Below are 21,847 nucleotides of genomic sequence, written 5' to 3' on the forward strand. Positions count from 1 at the left end.
TGAAGATTATGAAATGGCAAATGTTTGTTACCCAAATATTTACTATAATGAAAACAAAATACAGTTCCACAGGTGCCAGGAGGGAAATCTGTTTGGGGGCATCCTGAGGATACATGGGGGTTGAGTCAATTGCGCTTAGAGATAGCAAGGGGCAACAGAAAAGGGATGGCTTAAACAGGAACGGTGTTCACCAGTCAAACTGGGGTGGGTGGTTGGGGAGCGGTGTTTCTAAGCCATCACAAATGTTCCGGCAGTCCTGTGAGCAGAGGAGCCCTGTAAAATCACAGCTCTCAAAACTGCATCCACACACCAAACACCAGTGCAAATAACAGAAAGTAACAAGTGAAACACCATTTTTTTGTAAACCGCCATCTTGAATGATCCAGTAATTCACAATCTACCTCATAATGTCATTGCTTTTGTTGTTAAGAGCTGTTGAGTTGGTTCTGACTTGTGGTAACCCTATATAGGGTTTCCGAGGAACAGCTGGTGAGTCTGAACTGCCATGCCAACCTTATGGTTCAAACCGACCTTGCAATCTAGTGCTTATTCTACAGTGCTACACCAAGACTCCACATATTGTTGTTAAGTGGTGTCGAGTCGGTTCTGACTCACAGCAACCCTGTTTAGGGTTACATGGTTTCCAAGATGCAGTTGGTGAGTTTGAACCACCTATCTTATGGTTCATCAAACAGACCTTGAGGTCCAGTACTTATCTTATACCATTATATTAAGCTGGGTATTAATTGTTGTTGTCAAGTGCCGTTGAGTCGATTCCAACCCATAGCGACCCTGTATAGGGTTTCCAAGGAGCAGCTGGTGAGCTTGAACCACCGACCTTGCAGTTCAAATGGCTTTGCAGTCTGGCACATTAACCCACAGGGCCACAGCTAGGAATCCTGGGTATTAATTAGTTGGGTATTAATGTCATTAGTTGGAGTCCTGGTATGGTACTGTAGAATAAGCACTAGATCACAAGGTCAATGTGAACTGCAAAGTAGGTGGTCCGAACTCAATGGCCACTCCTCAGAAACCCTATACAAGGTTGCTGAGTTGGAACCAACTCTATGGCACTTAACAACAACATCATTAGTTGGGTATTAAAACAGGAATTCTAAAACCTAACTAGCTTCAAGATCAGGATGAAGAGGCACCCCACCCTACCTACCACATTCCGTCAGAGCAACACTTTTTGGATTTTTAAATACTATAAATTTCATTCATTTTTTTAAAAAGTTTTTTTTTTCCTGTAACAGGCCTAGAAGCAGGGGATACAAACACAAGGAAGCCCTTTAAGATGCTAAGCTATTTATGTATGGTCTTTGTGGTTGAAGCAACACTCAAACACATTGAAATGTTAACTTTTCATCCTTATCTGCTTTTAGACATGGTATCCTGGGGCTGTGTATTCTCAGCTAAGAAAGGCTCCCAGAGAACATCTTAAATTTTCCTGCCTGCCACACTCTAGTTTCAGGGAAGGTCAGGAGGAATCAGGAGACCGAAACTTCCAGGGATTACTAAGAAGGCCCACTAGGGTGGCTGTTGTTAAGTTCCATCAACTTGGTTCCAACACATAGCAACCCTGTATAGGGTTTTCGAGGAGAGGCTGGTGAGTTTGAACCATTAATATTGTGGTTCACACTGACCTTGCAGTCCAGTGCTTACCCTACAGCACCACACCAGGATTCATAAATAGCGTTTCTGAGGCTGTCAATCTATATGGGAGCAGAAAGTCACATTGTTCTCATGCAGAATAGCTGGTGGATTTGAACTGCTGAAAGATCTTCTCCTTCTCCCTCAAAAGTGAAGGCAAAATTCCACACTGCTCTATGACCAGCCTACAGAACACGCCACAGCTGCTCCCTGGAGGCAGGTCAAGGTGCTGAGGACAGTGGCCAGTTTGGACTTAGGACTGGATGTAACTCTCCCTGCTAGCCCACCCACTGCTATTACATTGATTTTTGACTCATAATAACCTTATAGGGGAGAGTAGATCTGCCCCCTTAGGGTTTCTGATACTATAAATCTTTATGGGAGCAGACAGCGTCATCTTTCTCCTTCGGAAGGGCTGGTGGGTTTGAACCATTGACCTTGCAGTTAGCAGCTCAATGTCTAACACAGTATGCTACCAGGTCTCCTGCTAGCAGGGAGGTTTAAAGTGCCCTTCCAGTGCCCCAGGCACCACATCTGAGGACTTGGGTTGGAGGGGCACAAAGAACCTTAGCTGTGCACACACATATTTGTTTACATGTTAAACAAAACGCCATTGTCTTACAGAACACATTGGAGCGAGGCAGAATCTTCTGTGGAAAATCAGCTTACAAAGGTTTGGCATTTTATCTGTAACTTGCAACTTGGTTTAACATGTTTAAAGAGTTTATATCAATTGGTAAGAAGAGTTGTACATCTCAACAGACAAACAGGCAAAAGTAACAAATAGACAATTCATAAAACATGAAATGCAAATAGCCACTTCACTCATTCGTAATCAAAGAAGGACCATTTTCCCAGCTATTACATTAACAAAGTGAAACACACACAGACACACACACTTCTGGATACCAACAGGGCTACACTATAGCTGGAAACTTGTTAAAAATTGGAACAAAACAAAAACAACTTTTCAGCAATCTGACAACAAAATTCTGTCTTTAGGATTCTAGCCAAGAGAGTAAGGTTTCTGTATGAAGGTGCTTATTGTGCGGCTATTTAAGTTGGAATCTGTGGGGATGTAGAAAGTATAAAGAGCAACTGAGTAAATCCAGGCCCCATCAGCCCTCTGCTCGAAGGTTCCACGGCTTTCACTTCACTGTGAGTCAAAGCCAGTGAGCAGTCTGGTCAACTGGTCAACTGGATCTACAGCCATCCTCCAGACCCTCAGCAGCCACACAGGCCCCTCACCACCACCACCCCTCCCCTTCCCAGGTGTTACCGTGTATGTTGTATGGTGGTGGCCTGTGTAATGCTGTGATGCTAGAGGATACATCACTGGTATTTTTACATACCAGCAGCGACACCCATGGTGGATAGGTTTCAGCAGAGTGACCAGATGAAGACACTAGGAAGAAAGGTCTGGCAATCTACTTATAAAAATCAGCTAATGGGAGACCCTATAGATCACAACAATAAAGTGCTGGAAGATGAGCCTCCTAGGTTGGAAGATGCTCAAAACAAACAGTGGCTGCAACCCTGGATTCAAGTGTCCCAACATCGTGAAGATGGTGCAGGCCTGGGCAATACTTCATTCTCTTACGTATGGGGTCCCCCATGACTCAATGGCAGCTGACAATACAACAGAAGAGGCTCTGCTGGTAAAGCTGCAGCTCGGCCTTTCTAGAAGCATGGAGACAGCACAGGGCTGGCTGTGCTCCAAGCCAGCCCCAGCAGCCCACACACACCCCACTCTGTGAAGGTCAAATACCTGGGCCTCCCACTGGCCTTGAGCTCCGTGCCAGCAGATCTGCCTTGAACTAAGCAGACTGCTTCTTTTTTGGGTCTTTCCTACTTACTTCTCTCCCTGGTTTCCAAACTCTGCAGCCCCTCCCCCGCCCCCACACACCCAAGACTTCTGCTTACTGAATTCTCTCACCCACACCAACGAAAGCCGCTCTGCTCCAGAAAACAGAGGAGCCATGTGTGGGCAAAGAGAATGGAGTGTGTTCAATTCATCCTGCCCTCAGAGCTAATCCTCCCAGACGGTGTGGAAAATGGCCGGCCCTTTCCCCAGGTGTCGCCTCTCATAGGAAGCCTCATCTCAGGGCGTCAACTGGAGTCCTGGACATGTGTCTGCTGTTCCTGATTTACAACTGCTGTGGAGCTGTTCCCATTTGGGGTTTCTCTCTTTAGCCTGCTCCGGACACAGTCATCCACCCACTGTTCAGATGGAGAAATAAATGCTGTGCTGAAGGAATTCAACATGGCAGACATGAGAATCCCTTCTCATGTCTCAGCTATTGCACCTACGGCCCCCTCGCTCCTTCAGAAAGGTGCAAAGTCACTGAGATCTTGGCAACCAAAGACATCAGGCCTTCCCTACCCAAAGGTCTTAAAATAAAACTTCTTCTTGGTCCTCTCCTCCTGGTCAAATCCCAGCCACTCCTCCAGTCTCAAGTTTATGAATCAAAAGTCCTACTCAACGGATGTTAGCAACATCGGAGAATCAAGTATCAGAGAAAAAGCCTAAAGTAGTCATTCTACCCATTCCTTGATGTATAGACATTCTGGCCTCTATCCGGCCTTCTGTGAACACCTTCAGAAACAGGAACTCATTACCTCCCCATGGCACCTATGCATTCCCTAAGGTTCTGCATATTAGCCAGTCTGCCTACTCATGGGGTCTCTCTTCTGGGCCTTGGTCTGCCACTTGGAGAGTCTGTTCATTGCACTGTATGATAACCCTTAAAAGATTGGAGGGTCTACCATTCCCACCCCCACTCTACCATTCCCACCCCCACAGCCTCCAGAAGTCCAGGAAGCATCTCAGCCAGGAGACCTCTTTTCAGGCCAGCTGTCCACCTTTTACTTTATAGTTCAGAGCTGTAAACTACATTACACTAACATACACAACCCACGTGGGGCAGCATCTCATTCCCTGGGTGATCTTGGTGCTTTGCTACAAGCAGGGTGGATTCTTCCAGCTCAGGAACCTCAGCTAAAAGTGCTGGCATGCTAGGGGTATCAAGGAGGGAAGGTATATATCATCTTAAAGGACCTTTAAAAACTTGACCCACTTATCAGAGGGGGTTATTTCAAAGTTACTCCAAGAACAGCCAGTTTGAACCACCATTACAACTGAAGAAAGTCAGACAAGAAAGTTACGTGGCCTGGGATGACAGCTAGGCCTAGTGGCAATGCAAGTGGAGTCCAAGTGCCTGGATGTATCCAGGTGGTAGAACCTGTGCTCAACTGCACCCCACTCTTTCACTCAGCACGTTTCCTAAGCCTCAGTTTCCTTGGTTACAAAATATGGTTGACACATGTCTTGAGAGCTAAGGAGTAAAACCCACATAAAGCCGCCTGTCCAGCAAGTACTTGGGTGCTTAGGTATTCAAGGGCTTTAATGGAAGAAAAAAACCACAAAATTGCTATTGTTGTTGTTGTTGTTATATGCCATCAAGTCGGTTCTGACTCATAACGACCATGCATAGGATTTCCGAGGAGCAGCTGGTAGATTTGAACCACCAACCTTGCAGTTAGCAGTTCAGTGCTGACTTTGTTTAAAAAATTGGAAGAGTCAGTAACACTGGATCTGTAGTCATACAGGGTAGCTGCTGGGTAGATGTACGTGGTGCCTCGCCTCTGGGTGGTGTAGTGATGAATGTACTTCACTGCAAATTACTTACAGGGTACCTGCAGCACACGTAGGCTCCGCAAGGTCTTAGGGCAGAGCCCTCCCTTCATCCACCCAGTGTCTGCACACGCACCCTCTCCCAGCCACCAAGCACAAGCAGGTGTGTGGATGAGGGAGCAGCACCCCACACACAGGATCAAGAGCGCCAGGATTCAGCTGGGGGTGGGGAGCAGGAAGCAGGGAGAGCACGCTCTTGATTTGGAACAGTAGAAGGGGACTCTGGGGTAGATAGAAATGCTGTCATGTAACCAGATGGAGACGTTGACTCCAGTGATGTATGAGTCTAGCAATCAGGGCAGGAAGGGCTGAGGGAACCAGGAGGGCACAAAGCTTACTCAGTATAGCCAAGGGGCAGGTCTCACTCACCTTCAGCTCCAATGGACACCAACTTAACCCCTTTACTGGCTATGAAGTCCAGGGCCTTGTTGACATTGGAGATCTTGTGTACCCTCATCTTGCCTCTCTCTGGCTTGGCCAAGCGTTCACCTGATTGAGACCGAGAGGGAGGGAAGAAAGGTGAGATGCTATATCCAGTATGCTCCACCACACCCTCATCAGGGCTCAGCTGCAAAGGGACACAGGTGCGGAGGGCCTCTTGGGTGCGGGAGGAAGAGAGGATCTGCCCTGCTGCTCCCTTCTTCCACTTCTCAGATCTAAACCTGCCTTCAGCCTCTCAACAATTATTTCTTTAGCTCCTAGCATATATGTGCTAAGAATATGGTGATGAACCAATGAGACCGGTTCCTGTCCTCCAGTACTTACAATCTAGTAAGAGAGCAGAGCTTAAATAGAAACATGAATGAATAAACAGCAACAAGAATAAGTGCTTTGAAAAGACAGGGAGAAACTACTGCCTTCTTCACCGTAAGACCAGAAGAACTAGACGGCACCCAGTTCCCATTACTATATGATTTCATCAAAGGCTCTAAGCTTCTCCTCTCACTTTTTGAGATGCTGCAATCAATTTAATCTCACAGACGACTTTTTTTTCTATAGAGGAATCCTAATCCAAAGGACTTTTCAATAGCCTCATATGCAAAACTTGGAGAGTGAACATAGAAGAACTGATGCATTTGAGTTATGGTGTTAGAGGAGAATATAGAAAGAACCATGGGTTGTCAAAAAAAAAAACAGATCTGTGTTGGAAGAAGTGCAGCCAGAGTGCTCCTTGGAAGGCAGGATGGCCAGACTTCGTCTTTCATACTTTGGACATATTGTCAGGAGGGACCAGTCACTGTAGAGGGATATCATATTTGGTACAGTCGAGGGTCGGAGAAAAAGAGGAAGACCCCCAATGAAATGGACTGGCACAGTGGCAGCATCAGTGGGCTCAAACATGGCAATGATTGTGAGGTTGGCCCAAAGTCAGGCAGCATTTCATTCTGTTGTGCATAGGATCACTATAAGTCAGTACCTATTCAATGGCACCTAACAACAACAATCCAAAGGAAAAAAAAATATAAAACAGAACTTCAAGTTTTCATGGAACACAGACCTATGAGCCACTGGGGCTGGATGGCATTCTAAACTATTGCCCTGAGTGAATCTTTAAACTTTAAATCTTACACTAAAATTATCCCTTGATGTCATTTAAACAAAACAGTTGTTTTGCTTAATTAGAATATACAGCCTGTCTTGAGCATTGTTTTCTTTTTTAAAAAAAAAATCATCTGTGAAATTAAATTGATTACAGCATCTCAAAAAGTGAGAGGAGAAGCTTAGGCATTGATGCGGAGATGGAGACCATCAGAAAATGGTATCGAGAAAGGTGGCACAAGTGGAAGAATGGTACAACCACGTCCCTGAACTATACATGCAGAAACCGCTGAATGGATGCCTGCTCTGCTGTGTGTAGCTTCACAAAAGAAAAAAAGATGAAGAGGAGTGAGCAGAATCAGAAGATACTAAGGCATGTTCAGAGGAGCCCTTTCTGAATAGAAGGGCAGCCAGGTAAAGACTGCAGGAATGGTGAGCATGGCAGAAGGAACCGCATATGCAAAGTCCTGAACTCCTTCTTGTTGTGAAGTGCCGTAGAGTAGCGACCCTGTATATAGGCTTTCCCATAGCGACCCTGTGTATAGGCTTTCCAAGGAGCAGCTGGTGAGCTTGAACCGCCAACTTTGCAGTTCAAACACCTTTGCAGTTTGGCTCATTAACCCACAGCGCCACATCAGGACTCCCAAACTCCTTCTAGACTGGACTGTTTTACCCTGGCAGGGAGTGTGGGGCCCTCCAGAGAATTGTGGAAACATTCCACAGGTGTTTAATGGAACTGCTCAGTGTCCCACCCCCATGTGAGAACCACTCTCCTGTTCTGCTGCGCTGCCTCTCTGAGCACAAGACTCGCTCGGCTCTATGCGGGGGCTTCTGCTCAGACTTCAGGGTCAGATGGTGCCGGGCAACACGGGCACAGCAGCTGTTCTCCAAAACCCCCATTTTTGTTGTTAAGTGCCGTACAGTCAGTTCTGATTCACAGAGAGCCTGTACAGGGTTTTTGAGGAGTGACTGGTAGGTTTGAACCGCTCACTTTGCAGTTCAGTACTTATCCTACAGTGCCACACTAGAACTCCAAAAGAACACTTATATCCTAGAACAAAGGATGGCCATGAAACCACCTGAAATAGGTCTAGATATAATGCAGATGCTCATACCTGGGAAAAGGTACAAAGATTTCAAAGCCTCTAAGTAATCAGGGACCACAAAGGCTGAGAACCACTGCTCTAGAGCCTTCCGTGATCACCTAGCCCTGCCTAACTGCCTTCTGAGAGAGCCAGGCCCACCCCATAAACACTGCACTGCTAGGTTTATGACTAAATCCAGACGACATGCTTCAGGGAATACTTGAGGCTCTTCTGCTCCAGGTACTGTGGTTGCTGCCAGCCTCTCCAGCAAGGTGTCCACCATCTCCTGTCCAGGGGAGAAGCCACAGGATGAATGGACCCAGTCTTCCCAGGAAGGCTGCTTCTCCTACTGCGCTGGGGTCCCTCTGAGCCCCCTTCTCCCCTGTTGTGCACACTGGCTGGGTTGGGAATTCCCCAATAAGGACAGCAGAGGGGCAACATAGGCCTAAACCCACTCTCTCAAACTCTAGTGTGAGTAAAGATCCCTGGGAAACTTTGCTGAATTGTAGCTGCTGGCTCCATTTTCACTGCTCCCGAATTTCTGACTTAGGACCTCTGGAAAGGGGTCTGGGAATCTGCATTTTGAATAGCACCCCAGGAGCACACTTTGACAACCTCTGTAAGCAGCATCTCCTTCCTGCTCCTTGGTCCCTATCATCCTCCCAACTCGGATACACTTAGGAGGAAAAGGCAATGAACAAGCAGCTTGGTGATTGGTTCTCTCTAGCACTGGGCAAGGATGAGTCTGCTCCAGAAAAGCCCTAGATTCCCCTGGAGACAGGCTGGGTCCTGGCCACTCAGTCATGCCCGTATATGTTGAGTGTCATCTACATGCTAAACACAGTTCCATGCACTCTGGGACACAGAGTTGAGAAAGTCCATGCTCCAAGGAGCTCAGGGTTAAGTGGGACAGAAAAAAGCCATGTGGTATGTGCATGACACAACAGAGGAGTTAATGGCTGTGGCGCTATAGGATAAACATTGGACACAATACTAGGTGGCTTTGATCCACAAGGCTGGAGGTTCAAATTTACCAGTTGGTCCTTAGAAACCCTACAGAGGGTTGCTATGAGCTGGAACTGACTCAAGCGTATTTTAACAATAACAACAATGATGATTCCTGAGTTATGCAAACTATTAACACTCCAGCTGCTAACCTCAAGGCTGGTAGTTTGAATCTACCAAGAGAAGAAAAGTCTGGCAATCTACTAGTAAAACATCTGCCACTGAAAACCGTACAGGGCAGAGTACACATGGGGTCACCATGGTTACAATCAATGCAACAACAATTGTTTTGCTTGTTTGTTACGTTTGTTTGTTATTTTTATAAGTGCCCAGGAAGACGGCCAGCTCAAATTGGGGTAGGGGAGTCAAGGAAGTCTTCTAAAAGGGAACTCCCCCAACCCTGAGCAGAGAGTGAAAAAGACTAAAACCAGGTTTTTTTCTTTAAAAAAAATAAAATAAAATAAATAAAAATTAAGAAGTGTTGGGGGAGAAGGTAGGGAAGAACCATCTAGAAGGAAGTTACTGTTGCTGTTATGTATCATCGAGTCGGTTCTGACTCAGCAACCCTGTATAAGGGTTTCTGAGGAGCAGCTGGTGAGCATGAACCACCAACCTTGCAGTTCAAATTGACTTTGCAGTCTAGCACATTAACCCACAGCGCCACACCAGGACTCCCAGAAGGAAGTTAGTTAGAGTTTGCATAAAGAACAGAGGTCAGAGCTCGCCACCTAGGAAGAACAGCATTACTCTCCATTTGACAGGGGGTCTGATACTTTTTTAGAATCCCACTACCATCAAGACAAATCTGAGTCACAGTGACCCTCTCGAAGGTTTGTGGAGCAGCTAGTAGATTTGAACCACTGACTTTTTGGCTAGCAGCTTAACTATTTTGCCATGAGGACTCCTTTTAGGGAACTAGGTGGTTGAGAACAAAGCAGATGCCAGCTCAAGAAAGATCCTGCAAACTATGCTAAGAAATGTGGACTGCCAGCTCAAAGCTCTGGGGAGGCAGCAAAGGGCTTTGAGCAGGGAACAGCATGACCATATTTGGCTTGTAGAGAACCATGCTGGCTGGTGGGAGGGAGGGGGCTTGGGATCATCTAGCTGAGAGCTGACACTATGATAGAAGAGCTTAAGAGAAGGTTACAGAAAAAGGAAATACAGCGAACAGAATTTGAATGCCAAGTTGAAAAGAGAAACAAGAAAGAGCCGTTTCAAACAAATTCTAGATTAGACACAGGAGAACGGATGAACAGTGATAACATTTATCAAGACCAAGATGAAGCACATGAAATGAGGTTTGTTAGGGTCAGGAGCAATAGTACAATTTTGGAATTAACTCCAATTTTGTGGACACTTTGGGACAGCTGAGTGGAGATGCCCAAAGTGTTTCAGCATTTAAGGCGGCACTCATGGCAGAGGTCTGGACTGAGCCTCTGTCTGGGACTAACTGGCATCCAGGTAAAAGGTAAAATAAAGAGGGTGGCGAAGCCTTCCTAGAGTACGAACCAAAGCTAGAATCTTCAGGACAAACCATCTTTAAGGGTCCTGGTGTGGCACTGTGGGATCAGCACTGGACTGTTAACCACAAGGTCTGTATCTCAAACCCACCAGCCAGCCCCCTGGAAACCCTACAGAGGTGCTAGGAGTCACAGTCGACTCAGTGACCCTAACAACAACTTCTAAGAGACAGTGAAGAAAAGGTACCCAAAAGAAAGCTAGATGGACACTCTAGTGGAACTGCTCCTCAAGGTATTTGGATACCCAGATTCTAAGCTGGAGGTGACAGGCCTGAGATCACCTGGATATAAGTAGATAGGGAACAGTAGAGCCAAAGTTTGGAGACAGTCACCCACAAATGTGTTCTTGACCAGAGAATCCTTGTATTTTAGAGAAGGGACTCCAAAGACTACCCTCTAGACCCCTTCTTTTTGTAAATGAGGATGCTGGGGCAGACGGGCCAAGTGACCTGCCCAAGGACATACAGAGAGTGGCAAAGCCAGCACTGAGCCCAGTCCTACCTGTCTGCATCTATCCATGCCTTCCCCAACTTCCTTCAGGAGGGCCCAAACTTGGCAAGCACCAAGAACTCAGAGCAGAAGCAGAGGGGTCAGGGCAGCATTCCCAAAGTGGCCTAACACAGCAGGCAGCTGGGGTGGGGTGCCTGCCCACCTGGCATCACTTCTGTCCTGGATTCCCAAGGCCAGGGATCCACCTCACCTGAGATGACTTCAAGCAGCAGCATGAGCTTCAGGCCATCCCGGAAGTCCTCCTCGATGTTCTCTATCTGCGTACCCGCCTTACGGAGGTGGGAATTACACCATGCTGTGAATGTCTGGCAAAGGAAAAAGAACAAGCGGTCAGTCTTCCCACACAAGTCACATGGTCTGTGAGGCGCCCCAAGAGAAAAAAGGTAAGTATTATGTGTAGTGTGTATCTGGGGCATAGAAGAGACTCCTTAAGGTACAAACACATGAGGCAGAATCCCAGAAAGGGAATGGACAGATGTTAAATGCAAAGATGGTCAACTTTGGAATTTTCTAGTTTGTGAGAGATAGCAGCTACATTGAAACGTCTTGGGTAATAAGTAGATCAAGATCAGGTCCCACCACAACCAAACTGTTTGGTGACAATAGCACCACCTGGTGGCTCAAGCAAGCCAATAGATAACTCACAAACATGAGACACAAAATTCACTCAATTTAATAGTTAAGAGTCGGGCTGCTAACCTCAAGGTCAGCAGTTCGAAACTACTAGCTGCTCCACGGGAAAAAGATGAGGCTTTCTGCTCCTGTAAAGACTTACATCCTCGAAAACCCCGTACAGGATCGCTATGTTGGAATCAACTCCACGGCACAAAACCACCACCACCATCTAGAACTCATCTGTCACATTTTATGGGAACCTGAAAGAAGGAAGAGGTCTGGTGCTTTTGATCGAACACATTATTTGGCAACTCCAGACTTCTCTGTACCAAATGGCACCATCATAGGGTTCAGTTCAGCCAACAGTAGGGCCAGTAAGTTCTCTTCCTGTATGCCCTCCAAGGGTGTTATGATGTATGACTCATCAGAATAGTAGCCACATTAGAAATACCCCTCCTCCTAGAAAAGGTCACCAGACTCATGGCCCCTACCACTTCCTCCTGCCATGGGGAACTCCAACGTGAAAGTGATGAACCAGGGATGGGGGGTTGGGGGGGTGCCATGCAAGTGACTGTTAGAGGGAATGAAGTACCTGCTTAGGTTCACACTAAGAGCTGACGAGCCACCAAGAAGGGGGAGTAAAAAGATAAGGCATCAGTTCACAGTGGTGATAAGGAGGGGATGCTGTAAGACACTTCCTCCACTTGTGGCTTTCTTGTTAAATCATGTCTCATTAGTAGCCTGGTGGTTGCAAGTTGAGATGCTAACCTCAGGTCATCAGTTTGAAACTACCAGCTTGTGCAGGAGAAAGATGAGGCGGAAGAAAGATTTACAGCCTCAGAAACCCCATGCAGGGTCACTATGAGTCAGAACCGACTCCACGGTACACAGTCACCACCGCCACCTGCAGAGACCTCCACCTGTTGGCCAGCCCCACTCTCACAATAAAGAGAACAGGGGAGTGCATACTATCCCAAGGTTTTTAAAAGACTGGCACATAGACTGGGGGTGGGCAGGGGCATACACTGACTTCTCAGCCTGGAATTCCTCCGTATCTTACTTGGCTAACTCATATTCATTTTTCAAGATTGAGACAAAACATCACCTCCTCTAGGAAGTCTTCCTGATTGATAAGACACTGCTATATCTGGGTTGAGCATACAGAGCTACAGCACCCTGCATTCATGACATCATTACCCATATGACACTGGACAGTAAATGCCTGGCCACATGCTGGTTCTATCCCTTGCCTTCCTTCCTCTTCATTCCCATCACCACCACCACCTGGGGGCACCTAAAGACAGGGACTCAATCAATATTCACCTTTATGTCTCCAGAGTTCCAAGCACAGAATCGGGGATACAGCAGTAAGCAAGAACAAAAATCACTGTCCCTGGGCAGTGAGCATTTAGTAGATGGAAAATCGGCAACTGGATGAGGGAGCAAGTAAGAAACAGGCCAAGCTGGAGGGCCCTGCAAGGTTACAAAGCACAGCTGCAGGCGATGCAGACAGCACTGCCTGGCCCTCTCCCACTATAGCCGGATTGTTGTAGTTAAGTGCCATCAAGTCAGTTCCGACTCACAGTGACCCTTTATAGGGTTTCCAAGGAATGGCCGATGAGTTTGAACTGCTGACCTTGTGGTTAGCAGTCCAGTGTTTATCCTATAGCGCCACACCAGGACTCCCTCCCGCAAACCTTGTACTTGGGTTTTATCATTGTTATAACTGCTTTGTTGTTGTAAAACAATTATTAAAGGATTTTCATTTTTTAAATAAATACAATTTATCTTATTTTTCCATATTCTCTCCCAGTTGTCATCTGTCCACATGTCTCTTACCTAAATGCCACCACATTTTACTCATGTTTGGAGATGGAAAAACAAAAACCAGTTGCTAGTTTTTCCTAGTGACCCCATATGAATGAATCAGAGTAGAATGATGCTCCATGGAGTTTTATGGCTAAGATCTGAGGCCTCTTTTCTAAGGTAACTTTAGTAGGTTTGAGCCCAACCTGTCTGTTAGCTGCATAGTGCTTAACCTTCTTCACCACCCAGAGACTCCTTCCTTATGAAGGTCTTTCTGTCCATTGACCACCATGTTGTATCGCCACTGCCCCTTGCTCTCCTCAGATACCTTCTAGACCCCATTCAGCCTTCTGTGAAGAGTTTTCTCCTGACTCAAGGGGAATCGGTTAACCCTAGAACTCAAGAGACTGTTCAATCCAGTATGGCCAGGGTCCTGGGGAAATCGCCTAGTACCCCCAGAGTTGACAGCTGTGAAATCTCACTGTGTTTACTGCTCAGTGGTGGGGTGGAGTGGGGAGCAAGAGGAAGCAAAAAGAGAATACTTTTGTAAAGAGACACTGCTTTTGAAAGAGGAAAAGCTATGGGGAAAACAGCCGTCTCACTTCCTGGGGAAGCCAGGCTGAGCACCAGAGACCAAAACATACCTGCGCTTGTTCAGGCGTCCAGTACAAAGCCTTGGAAACTGAGTTTTGCTAGAACTCCAAACCCCTTGTTCCTGGCCCCCACAAGGGTCCTACTTTGCAGGTCTACCCAGGGCCCTGAGCCCCTCCCACTTTCAACTCTGTTCCCCTGACAAACAGCACCTACTAAGAAGTTCAGACCCAAATAAGACACGGTGGCAGCAAGAAATGGTGGCGAGCATGCCAAGGATCAGCCAAGTCTGGACTCAGTCTCGCTGTGTGATATCCAGATTTATCTCCCTGAACTCCAGCTTCCTCAACAATAAGATGGGGATGGCAATTATCGCTAAGCGCTGTGGAGTTGGTTCTGACTCATAGTGACCCTGCATGGGGTTTCTGAGGCTGTAAATCTTTCTTCCGCCTCATCTTTCTCCTGCACAAGCTGGTAGTTTCAAACTGATGACCTGAGGTTAGCATCTCAACTTGCAACCACCAGGCTACTAATGAGACATGATTTAACAAGAAAGCCACAAGTGGAGGAAGTGTCTTACAGCATCCCCTCCTTATCACCACTGTGAACTGATGCCTTATCTTTTTACTCCCCCTTCTTGGTGGCTCGTCAGCTTCATGGGAGAATACTGAGACTACCTGGTGAGCTTGAACAGGCCCTTGTGGTTCGAGGTCCAGTGTTTATTGTACAGAGCCACTATGCTCCCAGGGATGATAACAGCACTTCATATGTCAAGAGGACTAACCAGGTAATAGTTATAAAGTGCCTAACATTTAGCAAATGCTCAATAAATGGTAAAATGAAGGAAAGGGACCAGGTTCCCTGACATGCCTGGTGACAGTCCCCAAGGACTTGATCCTGCTGCTAGCCACCCACGTCCACCTGTCAGAACTCACCTGTCCTAGGTTTCCTTAAAATACTGGATTGTGGTTCCAAGATGACAACCTGTCTGAAGAGTTCTTTTTAAATGGTGCCACCATGTGGACACAAGAGGTTCAGAGTATGGTGTGGGGGCAGATCACCTATGACTATGATGCTGTGGGCCCCAACAGAAGAGCCGAATGGGGAATGAGTAGGGAGAGATCAGTCTCACGATATGGGTCCTCAGCGTACACTACCCCATAATCTTTCCTCTAGCCCAGGGCTGACCTGGTCTTGAGGCTCAAGCTTTATTCCTCTGCATTTTGACAGGAGTACCCCTGCCCCTTAAGGAGCTCTAGTAACCTAGTGGTTACAAGTTGGGCTACTAATCTGATGGACAGCAGTTTGAAACTACCAGCGGTTCCATGGGAGAAAGACAAGGCTTTCTGCTCCCATAAGAATTTACAGCCTCGGAAACGCTATACAGGGTTCACAATGAGTTGGAACCGGAGCCACGACACATAACCACCACCACCACCACCCCTGCCCCTTAGCAGTGCTGAGGGGGCTCCAGAAGGAGTAAGAAGCCCACAGTTGAGGCACTTGAGACCATGGCCCCTACCAGCCCCAGCAGGTTTAAGGTCCAGTCACATTCAAATAAAGGGGAAGGGGACACTTTATTGCTTTGATTCCAACCAAGCCCTTCCCCTTGTTCCAAGTGTCCCATTATTCTGTTCTTTACCCAGCCCTACGGCCTACATCCTGGGCAAGGGGAGGAGATATAGCTCATAGTACACCTACTCTGTTCCAGAAAAGGAACTCAGGGCTTCTTAGGTTTTGGGAGAGCATGTGGGGCTGAGGGCCACGCTGGGAAGAGCTGTGGCAGACCCTCCTCCTTCTTTTGCCCACCCTCAGCCCGGCCACACAGCATCTCTGAGGGCTCTGGCCTAAAGGAGTAGTTGAGAGGGAACACAATCCCTGCTCAGACCCTGGTTGGCCCTGAAGCATCTACCATGTCAAATCAGGTGTAAAGGTAACTATCTGGTTCCAAACAGGGGTAGGGGTGCCTCCAAACGAGGAAGGGGTCTGTGGAGAGAAAGAAGCACCTGTGTCTATTCTCTGTAAGGGTCTTGGCTTGCTTGCACACAGATTCTGCAAGCATGTTTTTATTTTCTTTATAGCTAGCATTATATCAATATATTTCCTTAAAAATGTGTTTAAAGGACAGCTGGTTTTACAGAACACATGCTCCCTGCTCCCTAACTCAGATACACAGCAGCATATGACGTTAGCCCCACAGGACTCTTTGAAGCTGTTTAACATCTGTAACATGGGAGTAATAGTCTTGAGCAGAGAGTAGGACTACGATAAAGACTAAATAAAACCATGGAGTTCTGGTGTGGCACTGTAGGATCAACACTGTACTGCTAACCACAAGTTGGCTGTTCAAACCCACCAGCTGCTCCTTGAAAACCCTATACAGTGTACTATAAGTCAGAACTGACTTGATGGCACTGAACAACAACAGTATAGTGACATTGTTCATTTATATTCCTAACAAAATACTGCCATATGGGCCTGAAGTGGACACTACCATCATTATTGTCTAAATTTCAGATGCTGAAAGAATATCTGAATAATCACACTCGGCAAAGATCTGGGTTATGGAGGATGACCCCATAAACATGAGACGGGGCCGAGTATTTAAAGTCAAGTGGCATTCACAGCCTTGATGTGGAGGAGGAGGCGGCGTGGCGGTGGGGATGGCTGTTAAACACAAGAGATTAGGGTACAATAGGATTACAGGATTTGCTGCGCAGCAACAACCTATATGACTGACATGATCCAAACATTCTGGCGGCGACGGTCGTGGTGGTGGTGTGCCACCAAGTCGGTTCTGACTCATAGTGACCCAAGATAGAGTTTCCAAGGCTGTAAATCTTTACGGGAGCAGAAAGTCTCATCTTTCTCCCATGGAATGGCTGGTAGTTTCAAACTGCTGACCTTGAGGTTTTCAGCCCAACTCGTAACCACTACGCTACCAGAGCTCCTTCCAATCACTCTAAAAAGGACTAAAAACAAATTTCAGCTCCATGAACTGCTTTACTGTGGGGGTAATCTTGGACAAGCGATTTAACACAACTCTGCCTCAATGTACTTATCTGTACAATGGGGTTAATTATAGTGCCTGCCTTAAGGAGGTGTTGGAGGATTCAGAAAGACAACCCACTTAAAGCACTTAAAAGAGGGCCTGGAGCATAATGATCATTCAATAGTTATATGTTGTTACTTACTCTAAAAGTATGAGTTCAATTTATTACAAACTTATACAATTCAACACATTTCATTAAAGAATGTTAAAACCAGAAGAGATGCTAGCTAGCCATCACCCAGGTCAAACTCTCATGAGGATACATGGACCAGAGAGGGCAAGTGGCTTTCCCCAGGCCACCCAGCTGGGTATCTTCACATCTGGACTCTGAACACCTGACTCCCTCCTGCTTCAGTAGAAGAATAGAAGACCGAAGGTGTGGTGGGATGCTAGATGTAGCCTTTCCTCAGCTCCCCACGGGAACAGGGACCCTCAGTTGCCAGAGCCCTATAAAGAGGAATCAGAGATCGGGACATTTCTATGCAAAATCCACTCGTTTTTAAATGCTGGTGCAATTTTTAAAATAAGACACACCACAGGCCACATAACAGCAGGCCACATTGGAACTAAGGTTCACTGGGTCTGTGTGTCTACAGTGAGGAACTATGAAATGCCTCAGACTTTACCAGAAAGAGTTACACAACAGTGTGACGTGTGAACACCAGCGCTCAGCAGCACCTTTGTCCACCACAGTTAACACTCACAACAGAACGCCAGTTGACATTAGGCATCTGGGAGTAGGGCAGCAAAAGCTAAGGGGACTTCCTGTGAGGGGCATAGGGACTCCTTTCATCTGGGCTTGATCAACAACACATGTCATACACATGCCACACACACCACCCAGGTCTTGTGGGTTAAAATGAAGATACAAATCTTCAGCTATTACATCTACCCCCTAAAAAAAGTTTCTGACAATTCCCAATGCTAGGGTAGAAGACCAAAGCACACAATGTGTTACTACTGAATGCAGAGTGATTTGGAACAACTTTGATGGAAAGCAACTTGCCAAGGTGAACTAAAATGGGCATAACCCTTAGCTCAATCCTGAACCGCTACTCTAAATAAAGAAATGGTTGTGAACACGAGCACATTCTTGCCAGTTTGAGAATAAAAATCTGAAATAGTCCAAAATTACATTAACAAAGTATTGTTATTGTTGTTAAGAGCCGTTGAGTCAGTTCCAACTCCTAGCAGCCCTATATAAGGCTTCCAAGGAACAGCTGGTAGGTTTGAACTGCCAACCTTGCAATTTGCAGTCCAGTGTTTATCCTACAGTGCCACACCAGAACTCTAGCAAAGTATTAGTTAATGAAATTATATATAATTTATTAATTTAATAGGATAGTACATGACCAAAATTTGGGGCACTTAAACCATATATTATTATGGGAAATGCTTATAATTAGCCAAAAAAAAGAAAGAAAAGAAAGCAGAATATAACACTGTATGTACTGTAGGTTTACCATTATGTGAAACAGAAACATATAAAAATAGCTGAAAAAACTCATCAAAATGTAAACAGGGCTGTGATGTACTAACGGAACCGTCACATTGCTGTCAGCTTTATTTGCCAACTTGTCTGTGAATATGGCTGGGTTTATAATGATGGACGATTCCTTCTCTCTGCTTTTGTTCCATTATTATATTATTATTTATTTGATTCACATAGGTGACATCTGTTATAGTATTTTACATAATCAAAATTAGAAAGCATTTATGCCTACAAAATCAATTGTTTATAGAAAGCCTGGGATTTTTTGTGTTTATGCGTGTGATAAAATACATCTCTAACAAAAAAATCTTCAATTTAAATCTTTTTCAGTGACATTAATTACCACCCACACATTGCATTACTATCTCACGATTTCCAAAAGTTGAACCTGGTCTCAAACTCGTATCACTCAGCAGTAACTCCCATCCCCTCTCTGCAATCTCACTTTCCTTTTTGATGTTTACTCTCTTTAATGCACAAGCCTTGGCTGACCTCACCAGAGCAGCCTCCATTGACAAAGGTGTCTTTTTTGTTTGTCTGAAGAGAGTAAACAAGATAGCCAAATGAGATGGGCTGTGCGGTCAGTGGTACCACCTCACCTGCCACCAGACCCAGCCCTCACATGTCAATCACACCTCTCCTGCTGCCACAGGACAGGGGTCAGGAAGTCTGGACCCTGTTCTTGCTCAGGTAGGCATATGACCTCAGAGAAGGCACGAAACCTCCTGTCCAGCTGTGTAAGCCCAGATGAGTTCCTCAAATTACGCAGGCCTTCTGGTGTGGCGCTGTAGGATCAGCACTGGAATGTGACCCGCAAGGTCAGCAGTTCACACACCTGCTGCTTCTTAGAGACTCCATACAGGGTTTCTGTGAGTTGGAACTTACACGATGACCCTCAATAACAAAATTAAAAGACACCATCCAATGGGGCACCTGGTGACATCTTTTGTTCCCACATAGCTTTATCCTATTCCTCTTGGTGGGTTCTACTTCTTATCAGAGGCCAATCAATTCCACAGGGTCAGATTCATCTCACAGGATCCCAAGCCAACTCAGCTCCATCCCCTCACAACCCACCAGATGTCTGCTGTTACTCTATTGGGGAGTCCAAAAAACTATGCCACAATCTCCCAGGAAGAACATACAAAGACCCCAGGAACTGGGAGACTGCAGACAAGGTGGGATATCTTTTTCTCGGAGGATCTTTTCATTCCTTTAGAATTCTGCACTGTATTCAATTATTACCTATTTTTAAAAACACTATGCAAAATAGGAATCCTGGTGTGGTGCTGTGGGTTAATTTGCTGGACGGCAAGGTTGGCAGTTCAAGCTCACCACTCTGAGTTGGAGCCGACTCTACAGCATTTAACAATGCAAAATAGAAAATTTTGTCAAAATGTGTACATTTACATCAGACCTCTGGGATAGGCGAAAAGGGACTTGTCACTTTCCAGGGTTTTATTTATTTATTGTGTGTGTGTGCGTGTGTGGGCAGTGTACAATTTTCCTGTATTATCCAGGAAACCCCCCCCCACAATATGTTCAATATTAAATATAAGAAAAAAGTCCCATCTAAATTAATTCATGTAGGAGCTCTGGTAGCATAGTGGTTACGAATCAGACTGCGAGCCACAAGGTCAGCAGTTCGAAACTACCAGCGGTTCTGCGGGAGAAAGTTGAGGCGGTCTGCTCCTGTAAAGATTTACAGCCTCGGAAACCCTGTGCAGGGTCGCTATGAGTCGGAACTGACTCCAGGGCACATAACAACAACAACAAATTAATTCATAAGACAATCAAATGAGATACTGTACAGAGAGAGGGCTGTAGAGAATTTTAAGATAACAACAAAGTCAGTGGTTCAAACCCAACAGCCCTTCCTCAGAAACCCTTTAGGGGGTTGCTGTGAGTCTGAACTGACGCGATGACACTTGACAACATCAGTGTAGGATACTATAGAGAGTCCTAAGTAGGGACCAAGAAGGTCTGGTGGAGCTGTAATTTAAGCATTAGACTGCTAACCACAAGGCAGTGGTACAAACCAACCCGCAGACCCTCAGAAGTCTGATAAGGCTGTCTGCATCAAGACTTACCACCTTTGGAGAAACCCAATGGAGCAGTTCAACTAGGTCGTAATCAACTTGAAGGCAGTGTGTAAGTAGGGACCAGGATATGAGGAGAAACCAGCAATCACACACATATCCACCGAAGAGCAAACTGATAAAGGTGGGGAGAGATGAGGGGCAGACCCTCGTCCACCTGGACTAAGTGGCTCCAGAAAACCCAAACAGGCTTCTGAGTCTTTTTCAGGTGGAGCTGGGGAGTAGAGCATCAAGTCAGAGACTACTCCCCTTAGCCTCACTGCAGGCCTGAACCGCCCTCTGCTGCTTGGTTGGCAGCAGCAGTATGAGCGCATCAAGCCAGGGCCTCTGGAGAGACCAGCAAGCAGGTGTGTGCAGGGTTGAGTTCCCACAGCCTCTGCTGGTGTCAGAAGGTCACTGCAGAGAGTTCAAGAATTGTTCTTTCCCTCTCAAGTCACCCTTGAGGCCCTCTGTTCCCACACAGATCCAGTCAGGCCACAGCCTGAGCAATGGGAAGGAGGGTTTGAAGGACAGATCTGCCCAGAAATGATCTCAGATGCCTGTTTTCTGGTCACGTAAATAAGAGTATCTGGTTAACTTATCAAGGGCCAACTGCCAGCCTTTCAAAGCGGGCTGTCAGCTGGTTCACTCACAGAGGAAATACAGAGCTCTCAAGAACATCTCCACCCAGATCTACTTACTTTCCACCCACCTGGGAGGGGTTCTGGAAAACTGGAGAACTACCAGGCTTGGCAAGGAAAACTGTTGCCTGCCTCATGTGACTTAGGAATTTTGGGGTCCTGGAAACACAGAGCCAACCTGGGGTGCCAGAGGAGGGGGTGTGGATAAGAATAAGGAAGGCACGAGACTTTGGGGCTTCAGTCCCAACCTACACCTTTATTTGGACAAGATTCTTACCCTCAGTCTCAGGATCCTCACCTCTAAAATAGGGATAACATGGCCTACAACAGCACAGAATTAGAGAGGCACAAATCACATCTACAACAGATGCTTAGTAAGTGTTCATCCAGCTGGGCTTTGCCATGCACAAGTTGTATAACATTAATTAATGTGTCAAAGTCTCAATTGTTACATCTGACAAATGGGAATAATTTTTTTTTTTTTTAATTTAAGCTTTTATTGTGGATTGAGTGAAAGTTTACAGGGCACATCATCAGTTTCACATTCAACCATTCATATAACTTGT

At 46.1% G+C, this 21,847-nt stretch overlaps 1 protein-coding gene across 3 annotated transcripts in view; it reads right to left on the bottom strand.

Annotated features, from left to right (window-relative positions):
- Nucleotides 1–21,847, bottom strand: part of LOC102818400 (alpha-actinin-1-like) — a 124,538-nt gene that overhangs the window by 38,359 nt on the left and 64,332 nt on the right. For all 3 annotated transcript variants that reach the window (XM_006865576.1, XM_006865575.1, XM_006865574.1), the window contains exons 2-3: nt 11,197–11,311; nt 5,717–5,836 (exon numbers count right to left, since the gene is read on the bottom strand). In XM_006865576.1, coding sequence (XP_006865638.1) covers nt 5,717–5,836; nt 11,197–11,311 — 235 coding nt within the window. The remainder of the gene's footprint in view (nt 1–5,716; nt 5,837–11,196; nt 11,312–21,847) is intronic.

This window comes from Chrysochloris asiatica, unplaced genomic scaffold (assembly GCF_000296735.1).
Source record: "Chrysochloris asiatica unplaced genomic scaffold, ChrAsi1.0 scaffold00079, whole genome shotgun sequence".
Taxonomy (NCBI): domain Eukaryota; kingdom Metazoa; phylum Chordata; class Mammalia; order Afrosoricida; family Chrysochloridae; genus Chrysochloris; species Chrysochloris asiatica.